The following is an 11160-nucleotide window of genomic DNA, read 5'->3' as shown; positions in this document are numbered from 1 at the left end:
GCTTGTTTTTACACCAATTATCACTGTTCTCAGAGAACATTGCACTCTCACTTTGATAAAAGACATCCTGGAGTTTTCACTTTTATCAGGTCCCAAACTATAACCCAAATCCCAACCCTGTCAGCACTGACACACCGAGCGCAGCTCAGCATCTGCATAGGGCGCGCACAGGGCTCTGCACATGCGCAGTACTCCTCCACTCATCCGCCGCACTGGCGAAGCCCTGCAGCCTCGGAGTGGGCGTGTCTACACACACGCATTCCCACACCTTCCTTGTGCATTCCGACCACGCCCTCCGCGTCACTTCCGGGAACCTCCTCTGCTCCCTGTGTGTGTGTCTGAGGCGGAAGCGGGCCTGGTGAAGTGGGCGAAAAAGAGAGAAGCATAAGCCGGTGTCAGAATGGCAGGAGCTGACGGAGACGACTCGTTATATCCTATCGCGGTTCTCATCGACGAGCTGAGGAATGAGGATGTGCAGGTGAGGGGTGGAAGCGGCTGAATGAATGGAGGGAGCTCCGTGTGCTGGGGATGCAGGCTGTCTCCGAGCAGAGGAACCCCCCCTCACAACAAACACCCCTCCCTCGGCTGCAGCTGTGGAATGAGCGGGACACTGTTGGGCCTGAGCATCCTCTGCGGGGGGCTCCTCACCTGGATGGAGCAGTATTTTGGGTGCTGTTCATTCGTAGGCCTCATGTACACTGGCTGCTGATAAACGGACGTATAGGAGCAATGGGCGTTTTTCTCAGCTGCCCCTGAACTCTCCTCTGTTATCAGTACACAGGGGGCTTTCTAGGCAGTTGAGGTTACAAGCATTTTTTTGGAAAGTAAAAATAAAAAATGCGTTCAGGATGGATGTTCAGAGACATTTCAAAGCCAAATGCATGTAACAGCGTGTAATGCGTGTTTCGCTGCATTTTGTTTACAGGCGTTTTTAACTGCTTTGCAGCCAGCTGCCATCATGTGGCTGCGCCAATCGCCGTAGGTGTATGTCGGCGCTTTGAGGCTCCATTCACATCTATGCGACAAAACGCCCAACGCTTCTGCCGCTAGAGGGGAGAATTCCCATTGCTGTCTATGGAGATGGTTCACATCTCATAGACGCCGAACGCCTGTCGCCTGAAAAAAAGTCCCGGACCCTTTTTTTCAGGCGACATTGGCGTTCGCCCATTGACAGCAACGGGAATGCTTTGTCAAAAAAAAAAAAAAAGTTTCACACTCGCGGCAAAATACGACGTACGCCGTTGTCGCATAGATGTGAATGGAGCCTAAGAGCAATAGCAGGCACCCGTGGCTGCGATGTCCACCCACGATCGCTCCACAGAGAACCAGAACGGGGATCTGTCAATGTAAACAAACAGATCCCTGTTCTGATGGGAGTAGAGAGATCTGCTGTGTCTAGTGATTGGGAACGGCGATCTCTCTCTTCTCCCAGTCAGTCTCTGCCCCCTGCAGTTAGAAACACCTCCCAAGGATACACCCCTTGATCGCCCCCTAGTGTTGCCCCTTCTCTGCCAGTGACATGTAATTAGTGGCTATTTTTAGCTCTGATCACTAATAATGTCACTGGTCTCAAAAAGTGTCTGATCTGTCTGCCGCAATCCCACTAAAAATTACTGATCATCACTATTGCTAGTAAAAAAAAAAGACATAAATCTATCCCCTTTTTTTGTAGACGCTTTAGCGCAAACCAATCAATTTACGCTTATTGAATTTTTTTTTCCTACCAAAGAATATGTAGAAGAATACATATTGGCCTAAACTGATAAAGAAATTATCTTTTGGGATTTTTTTTATAGCAAAAAGTAAAAAAATTTTTTTTTTGTTAATAGCGCAAAAAGGGAAAACCGCAGGGGTGATTCAATACCAACAAAAGAAAGCTTTATTAGTGGGGGGGGAAGAGAGGACATAAATGTTTTGTGTATAATAGAGGTAGACCGATATGGGGTTTTCTCTGGCTGATACCGATATTTAGAAATCGGGGCGGCCAATGTGATGCCGATTTTTTTTTTTTTTTTTTTTTTTGCAGGTGGCACTGATTGGCAGGTTGCACTGGATGGCAATGGAAGATGGTATTGTCAGGTGGCACTGATTGGCAGGTGGCACTAATTGACACTGGCAGGTGGCACTGGATGGCTTTAGTTGGCATTGGCAGGTGGCACTGGATGGCATTGGCGGGTGGCACTGGATGGCTTTAGTTGGCACTGGATGGTGGCACTGGCAGATGCCACTAATTGGCACTGGCAGGTGACACTGGTGCAAAAAATGGTGTCACCCCCCCCTCAGTACAGACCCCCTCTCCCTCCAGTATGCAGACCCCCCCCCCCCCTCGGTGCAGACCCCCCCAGTACAGACACCAGAGAGCGGTGTGTGTCCGAGTGTGGGCCCCTCCTCCTCTGGTTGTAAACAGAGAGGAGGGCCGCCGCACTGGGTGTACCAAGATGACCGCGGCTCCGGGGGTAGGCCGAAGCCGCGGCCTTTCCTGATGCTATGGCCACGGCGGCAATCCGCAGAACAGTGTGCCGACCTGAAGGGGGTGACCCCTTCGGATCACGGATCAACGGTGATCTGTTGCACCACTAGCGGCCATGTTAAATATTGGCCTAATTTGGATAAAAATCGGCTGATGCCGATTTCTCCAAAACGACCGAATATTGGTCGACCTCCTAGTGTACAACGTCTCACGACCGCGCAATTGTCAGTTAAAGCGACACCGCGCAGTATCACAAAGAAAGGGCAAGGTCAGGAAGTGGGTAAATCCTTCCGGGGGTGATGTGGTTAATGAAGATACATTTCTGACCATTTGCAATGCAAAAAAAGCCTCTAAACGCAAACGCAGCACAATGGACGTTTTTAACCATCGGTTACTAGCTGTGAAGTTCCATCCTTTCAGAGAGGTTTTAAAATGTCCCGTGTTCATGAAGCCTTAGGCCCGGTTCACACTAGTGTGATGCCAGACATCGCATTTGATTCGCACCGCATTGCTGTTCAGATTACTTGTGATATCTGCGATGCGATTTCAGCCATACAAACTGGCGCTGAATTCGCATTACATTCGCACAAAATGGTGCAGGACCCGTTTTTTTGTTCCGCACTGGAATCGGATCGCATGAGTGTCGCATGTGATCCAATTCCTGCACCATTTTACAATGTAATCTGCTGACCAATCTGGGGCTGTCGTTAACTTTGACACCCGCAGTGGTTCAGAGATCTCAGTGTAAACCACTGTGCGATTCAGTTGCGATGCGGGAACTTGCACTGGATTCGCAGGGTTCTTGCACCGCACTAGTATGAACCGGCACTTAGGCCTCATGCACACAGCTGCTGTTAAACGCACGTTTGTGAGATTGACCGTTTTTTTTTCCTGTCCCTAAACTCCCCTCTGTTATCCTATGTGACCATGCACACATGGACATTTCTAGCAGTTTTATCAACAGGGGAGCTTGTAGGCTTAGATTTTCTAAATCGCATTCAGGAGAGAGAATTCTGACCACAAAAAACGCTGAACGCCGTTCAATGCACAAACTCTGGGCATGTTTAGCTCTTCAGTGTTTATTTCAATGCCCAGAATAAATAAAAATTCTAGCCAATAAAATAAACTCCAAACTCTGCTAAACTCACCAAAATGTTTTTGAACGTTATAAACTCGCCTGTCAGGATAAAGCGCGTTTACAAGAAACCAGTGTGCATGTGGCCTTACTGGAACCCAAAAACACTAAAAAAAAGTATTTTTATCGCAGGACTTGTCTAACATACAGTGGCGTTTAGAAGCAGAAAAAAACTCTAAAAGATGCAATTGCAGTGTTTGAGGCCTAATGGCCCGTACACATGATCCGAAAATCGGACGACAGATAGTCCAACTTTTTTCGCTTAATAGTCGCAAGTAGGAATTGAATCAATTTACTAAAGTGACAAATTCTTGTACGACAGAAAAAAAAAAGTGATGTCATTTGTTGTATAGTATTTGTATTGTATTTTCGGACAACTATACTGACTAAACGAAAATCGTACGATCTGGTATCGTACGAGGAAAATTTTCGTTGCTTGTCCGATCGAATAATATCAGATGAATTGTCGTGATCGGCTCTCGAAAGCTCTGTACTAAGGATCCGATTATCGTACAATTCTTCCTCGGATGACAGTTTTCGTACGATATTTGGATCGTGTGTACGAGTCATTAGACCCCAGGCTGTCCAATCAGATCCGCCTGTCAGTTTTTCGGACCCTCCAGTCTCATCTGTGGAGAAGCGGATCCGCTGACACCTGCTGCCATCCAATCCTGTCCAGATCGAATGGAAATGGACAGGTGGTCCGTTTCCATCTGATTGTCCCATAGAGGTGAGCGGGACTGTGTGTTATCTGCAGAGCAGACACTGACCTGTCATCCGCCTGCTCAGTAAGAATCGGTGGTGAGATTCCTACTAAGCAAGCTGATTCCGCTTAGCAGAGGCGCCCGTGTGAAATGCACAAACATCTGCCTGTTAAAAAAAAAAGCACCAAAGTCGGCTCCTACAAAGGGTACAGGAAATGGTTTGGCATGTTTGTACGTAGGTCTGGCAATTCAGGGGAATAGATACAAATGCTCCTGCGCTCAAGATTGCCATAGGGAAGAATATCTTGCCACATCAGCTGTGCTGTCACTCTCAACAGATCAGGGGGAACCCAAAGGAAACTCTAAAAACAAAACAAGGACAGAGGGCGCACCAGCCTTGCGCATTACCTTTACAACACTGAAATTTATTTAGGGCCCCTTTCACACTGGGGCGGGAGGTGCACTGACGGTATAGCGGCGCTATACTGTCAGAATTGCCGCGTTGAATCTGCTCTGCAGAGGCACATTGTTGGCGGTATAGCCACGGTTTCCCATTGCTTTCAGTGGGAAGGAGCGGTAAACACCCCGCTCCTTCACCGCTCCAAAGATGCTGCCAGCAGGACTTTTGCAGCGGTCCTGATAACGCACCGCTCCAGTGTGAAAGCCCTCGGGGTTTCACATTGAGACTGCAGAGCAGGAGTTTTTCAGGCGGTATTTAGGCGCTATTTTTAGCTCTAAAATGCCTGAAAAACTCCTCAGTGTGAAAGGGGTCTTAAAGGTAAAATTGCATACTCAAACGAGTGATAAAATCAAGCAGATAAGTCCATCATATGCATCATCCAGCAAGATCTGCTGGCCAGTAAACTTGGGTGGGATGAGAGTCCAAAGAAAGCGGACACATTTTGAAGGGTATACCCTGTTCAGAGCCAAGTTTGGAATGCAGGTAGACGGTGTTTATAAGATGATTGAGATCAAATAAATTCTATCATGTGATCTGAACCCCTCCCTCATGTGGGAGGGCCAATACAATTAATTGTACATTAAAACAGATTTCATTCCTCATTAGGGACATAAGCCACCAGACATCATATACACACACTTCAAATTTATACCCATACATTCTAGTTTGTGTGTATTATAAAATCAGGAGTACGCCCCTCGCATTTTTGTAACTATTTATACCTTTTCATGTGACAACACTGAAGAAATGACACTTTCCTACAATGTTGTGTAGTGAGTGTACAGCTTGTATAACAGTATAAATTTGCTGTCCCCTCAAAATAACACACAGCTAGGGCTGCAACTAACGATTATTTTCATAATCGATTAGTTGGCCGATTGTTGTTTCAATTGGATAATAGCCTTAAAAAAAAAAAAAAAAAAAAATAGCATTTTTAAAAAAAAAATTGTGGCAAATTTGTTGTTGGGCAGATTACACAGATTACAAAACACAAATTGCCGCAAAAACACATTACATGATTTTCTGCAGCTTCTCCATTGAAGTATATTGAACCAAAAAAAAAAAATGGCACCGTTTTGCGTTAAAAAGTCCTTGCCCTTTCCAAATACGCAGCAGCTGAAAAAAAAAAATCATGGATGTGAACGTGTCCCATAGGAAAACATGTAAATGAACTGTAGTGTGTTTCTGCAAAAAGCACCAAAAACAGAGGTGTGACCCCAGGCCTGAGATGTTTAGTAACATAATGGGGTTAAAAAAACAAGTACAAAAAGAGCAAATCGCTACTGTAAGGGGTTCAGTAAAAGTAATATTTACAGTAGCGATTTGCTTTTTTGTACTATAAAGGGCTAATTTTCGTATTTTAATCCCATTATGTTACTGGCCGATCGATTATGAAAATTGTAATCGATTAATTTCATAATCGATTAGTTGTCGATTAATCGATTAGTTGTTTTGGCCCTACACACAGCCATTAATGTCTAAACCGCTGGCAACAAAAGTGAGTTCTATTAAATATACCGTATTTATCGCGGTATAAAGCGCTCCCGCGTATACCGCGCACCCCTAAAGTTGCCCCGAATCCTGTGGAAAAAAAGTTTTTTTTTTTTTGTACACAGTTTTGGTGTCTTGCACGGCGTCCATCGGCGGCCTCGTCGCGTCCTTCTGCGGCTTCGGGTGTCCTCTTCGTCGGGTCCGGCGTCCTTCTGCGGCTTCGGGTGTCCTCTTCGTCGGGTCCGGCGTCCTTCTGCGGCTTCGGGTGTTCTCTTCGTCGGGTCCGGTGTCCTTCTGCGGAGTCCTCACGTCCTCCCCGCTCGTTTCCCGCGCCGAGTTTGAATACTGCGCCGACATATACAGAGCGCAGTACACTCGTGTATTGTCGGCAATGCTCGGCACCTCTCGCGCTGACGTCCTGTACGTCCAGGACGTGAGCGCGGAAGGAGCCGAGACTGCCCGACTATACCGAGTGTACTACGCTCGGTATAAGTCGGCGCAGTATTCAAACTCGGCGCGGGTATCGGCGTATACCGCGCACCCACGATTTTGCCCTGATTTTCAGGGCAAAAAAGTGTGCGGTATACGGCGATAAATACGGTAAATATAAATCCTGTAAATTAAATGTTTTCAAGGGGCCAGATTCAGGTAGATCTGCGGCGGCGTAACGTATCACATTTACGTTACGCCGGCGCAAGTTTTACAGGCAAGTGCTTGATTCACAAAGCACTTGCCTGTAAAGTTGCGGCGGCGTAGCTTTAATCCCCTCCGCGCAAGCCCGCCTAATTCAAATGATCCGGGTAGGGGGCGTGGATCATTTAAATTAGGCGCGTTCCCGCGCCGAACCTACTGCGCATTCGCCTTCTCTAAAATTTCCCGACGTGCATTGCGGTAAATGACGTTGCAAGGACGTCATTGGTTTCGACGTGAACGTAAATGGCGTCCATACCCATTCACGGACGACTTGCGCAAACGACGTAAAATTTTCAAATTGCGACGCGGGAACGATGGCCATACTTAACATTGGATACGCCACCTAGGGGGCAGCTTTATCTTTACGCCGCGTATCTCTTACGGGAACGGCGTAAATTTACTGTGACGGGCAAGCGTACGTTCGTGAATCGGCGTAATGATTCATTTGCATATTCTACGCCGACCGCAATGGAAGCGCCACCTAGCGGCCAGCGTAAATATTGCACCCTAAGATACGACGGCGCAGGCCGTCGTATCTTAGGCATGTTTAAGTGTATCTCAGTTTGAGAATACACTTAAACATACGACAGGCTTAGATTTGGAGTTACGTCGGCGTATCTGCTGATACGCCGGCGTAATTCTTTGAGAATCTGGCCCAAGATCTTTTGCAAAAAAGAAATCCAAGTGAGTCCAAAATGCAAATTCCTTTGCAGGAAAAACTCAAATAGGAAGGCAAATCAGCATATAAACATATCAAACTTCATGTGACTCTCAAAGCACCACAAATCCACTAACGAAAGAAGTGTGCACTTACCAATATAGCCTGTAGCTTTACACCCAGCCAAGGTATTTTCTCAGCAGTGATTCCAAGGGATGATCCTGTCACTACACCAAGGCCATAGGTAAAACCTGATTGGTTTATTTAATAAAAAAAACGAAAAAGGCATCTAGCCAACAAGGCATAAAATGTGATCACAATAAAATTTCTGCGGCCGGCTACAGTACACACGCCCGTGCAATCTAACAGGAGGTATCCCTCGGTGACTTCAGCACGTCGCTGCTTCCGATGTGTTTCGTCACTATTCTGACGTTGTCCTGGGTGTGTGTATGTATGTGTGTGTGTGTGTGTGTGTGTGTGTGTGTGTGTGTGTATGTATGTATATATATATATATATATATATATATATATATATATATATATATATATATATTCTATTTTGTGTGTATGAGGATAAATTTGAAGTGCGTGTGTATGATGTCTGGCGTATGTCCCTAATAATAGGAAATTAAATATCTGTTTTTTAATGTATAATTGGCCCTCCCACATGAGGAAAGGGTTTGGATCACATGATCCAATTCGTTTGATCCCAGTCATCTTAAAAAAAAAAAAAAAAAAACACCTACCTGCATTCCGAACTTGGCTCTGAAGAAGAGGTGATACCCCTTGAAACGTGTCAGATTTTTGGACTTTCACCACACCCAAGTTTTTTGGCCAGCAGATCTTGCTGAATGCATATGATGGACTTTTTATTTGCTTGATTTTATCACTCATTTGTGATAAAGTAGTGAAGGGCGCAAAGGACCAATTAAACAAAGACAATATAAACTGCATAAAAAAAATGACATTCTATGTGATCATATATGCATAAATAAACAGTCCTTGTATATTCAATTACTAATTTAGGTGCAGCATTTGACACTATTTATTATTCTATTTTGGCACCATCACCCCCCTCCCTTTTTTTGTATCACTTGTTTGTGAGTATGCAATTTTACCTTTAAATACATTTCAGTGTTGTAAAGGTAATGTGCAAGGCTGGTGTGCCCTCTTTCCTTGTTCTTTATTTAGGGGAGAAGGCTGCCTTACACTGTTGCACACAAACTGCTCAAAAGAGGGCATAAAAAGTGCAGCGTCACGCAGCTGTGCTTGTAGTAGGACCGCTCACTCCGGGGTGTAGCAAAACACAATATCAATTATTTGAAAACGTGTGTAGTGTTGTTGGCTTGTTTTAAATGCGTTGGATTATAATATAAAACAACATGCAGTGCGTTTTACATGCATTTTCTATTGCCTGGTCATGTGATTAAAACAGGGCACTCTAGATGCAGCAAGCAGGGCTGTTTGAAAACACAGCGCACATGTGACCGCTACAGAGGATGTAAAGGGGACTATTTCTGTCACACTTAGAAGGCACATTCTAGCCTGGTAAAAATGCATCGGTGTGATCAGGGCTTTAGGTACGGAGATGAGGACCGGTCACCTTATATCAGGGGTGTCCAAACTTTTTTCAAAGAGGGCCAGAATTGATAAAGTGAACATGCGTGAGGGCCGACTATTTTGCCTGACATTCTTTGAACCATTAAAATTCAGTCTAAGTGTGTTCGTCCGAGCACTAAGCCCCCATTCACACCTAGGCGTTTTGTCGCCTGTAGTGTGACGCCGCTGCCGCCAGAGGGATGAAAACACATTTACCTCTATGGAGATGGTTCACATCTTCACGCCTGCCGCCTGAAAAAAGGTCCCGGACCTTTTTTTCAGGCGGCGTTCGGCTAGGAGATGGGAACCATCTCCATAGAGGGTGTAATCTTGGGGCACATCTAGGCGGACAATACCGGCGTTTTGTCGCCGCAAATCGCCGCTATTTGTACCGCGATTTGCGGCGACAAAACGCCGCAAATTTGTCTGCCTAGGTGTGAATGGGCTCTAATACATTGCCCAACAAGAATTCTCTTACCTTTGTGGCTGTGTGTGGTGAAGAGATGAGCTTGGGCGTGTTATTTGGATATACTGTATATATTTATATTGTGGCCCCAACAAATCCCAGAGCGCTGCTCAGGACTAAGGATGAGCTTGGGCATGTTATTTGGATATACCGTATTTATCGGCGTATAACACGCATGAGCTTGCCATTGTCAACAAATGCAGCCTCATCGATGCCCATCTGCAGCCTCCGTGGGCAGAGGGAGGGGGGCAGGACGAGTGACGGCAGATTACAAACAAGAGGATATCTTGTTTACTCTATGGCCTCTTTAATTCAAAGTCCCGCCTCCTACAATAGACAGAACAGTCATCCAATGGCATCCCAGGAGACGGGACTTCCAATAAGACACTGCTGAGTAAACAGGAGATTCTCCATGTAATCTGACGGCGCTTGTCCTGACCCTCCCTGTCCCCCGGTAATATAAATACTGATAGCGCGAGAGCCCGTCTATTTCATGGTAATATAAATACGGTATACGGTATATATTTTTTGTGGCCCTGCGTTTATTTTTTTAACCCAGCTGGGCTGAATGAAAAGGACTGACAGCTCTCATGGGAGCTAGCTGCTGTAACAATCCGCCTTTGGTACAGCAATCTCCCCTGCTGTGCTCTTGTGTTCTGACAGCCCCCAGAACACTCTAGTTAGTGCTCCCTGCCATTGACTTAGAGTGTTGATTGAGGGCCGATCGGCAGACCTTTTTTTGGTCATGCCCCTTCGACAGAAGCTGGCCCGACTCCAGTACACGCAGACCGATGCCACCCGACATTCAGCCCGTGTGTACTAGGCTTTATAGATGCAGGTTCTTGTAGACCTGTACAAGCCCAACATGGTTCAGAGGTAGTTGGGAAGTGATGGCACATGTACAGCACTATGGAATCCTTTTGTGAGCTTCTTGGAAAGAAAATGAAGGCCAGTTCACTGACGCATAACAGGTTGTTTACTATGTGGTCTTTAGAGTGATTGTAAAGTTTTTATTAACAAACATGTAATGCTTGGACCCCTTTCACACTGGAGCGTTTTGCAGGCGCTATAGTGTTAAAAATAGTGCCTGCAAAACGCTCTTAAAGCGGAGTTCCGGCCACAATTTCACTTTTTAAATATAAATACCCCTGTAATACACAAGCTTAATGTATTCTAGTAAAGTTAGTCTGTAAACTAAGGTCCATTTTGTTAGGTTGTTACAGCATTTAGACACTTTATAAAATAGAAATTGACTGGGGCCATCTTAAGTGTGGGCATCATGAAGCCAGACTGTATGACTTCCTGGATTTCAGCCTTGCAGATCTCGCACATGCTCAGTGCTGCACAAGCAGTGTAATGGGTTTCAGATCAGGTTTCAGCACCTGTACTGTCCAAGTCACATGATTCTTCGAGACTGGGGAGTGCACAGACTCCTGGAAAGTTACACCCACTACATTCCCAGGAGTCTGTGCGGTGTAGGTTAG

The 11160-nt window shown here is 45.7% G+C and overlaps 1 protein-coding gene across 1 annotated transcript in view; it reads left to right on the top strand.

The window, feature by feature from the left end:
- Positions 1-302: 302 nt before the first annotated feature.
- Positions 303-11160, top strand: part of PPP2R1B (protein phosphatase 2 scaffold subunit Abeta) — a 54527-nt gene continuing 43669 nt past the window's right edge. Inside the window, exon 1 of the mRNA XM_040325402.1 lies at positions 303-478. Within this exon, the coding sequence (XP_040181336.1) occupies positions 401-478 (78 nt within the window). The 5' untranslated portion in view covers positions 303-400. The remainder of the gene's footprint in view (positions 479-11160) is intronic.

The sequence above is a fragment of the Rana temporaria genome, chromosome 10 (assembly GCF_905171775.1).
Source record: "Rana temporaria chromosome 10, aRanTem1.1, whole genome shotgun sequence".
Lineage (NCBI taxonomy): Eukaryota > Metazoa > Chordata > Amphibia > Anura > Ranidae > Rana > Rana temporaria.
Note: the sequence above shows the minus strand (reverse complement) of the source record. Positions and strands in the feature narration are given on the sequence as shown.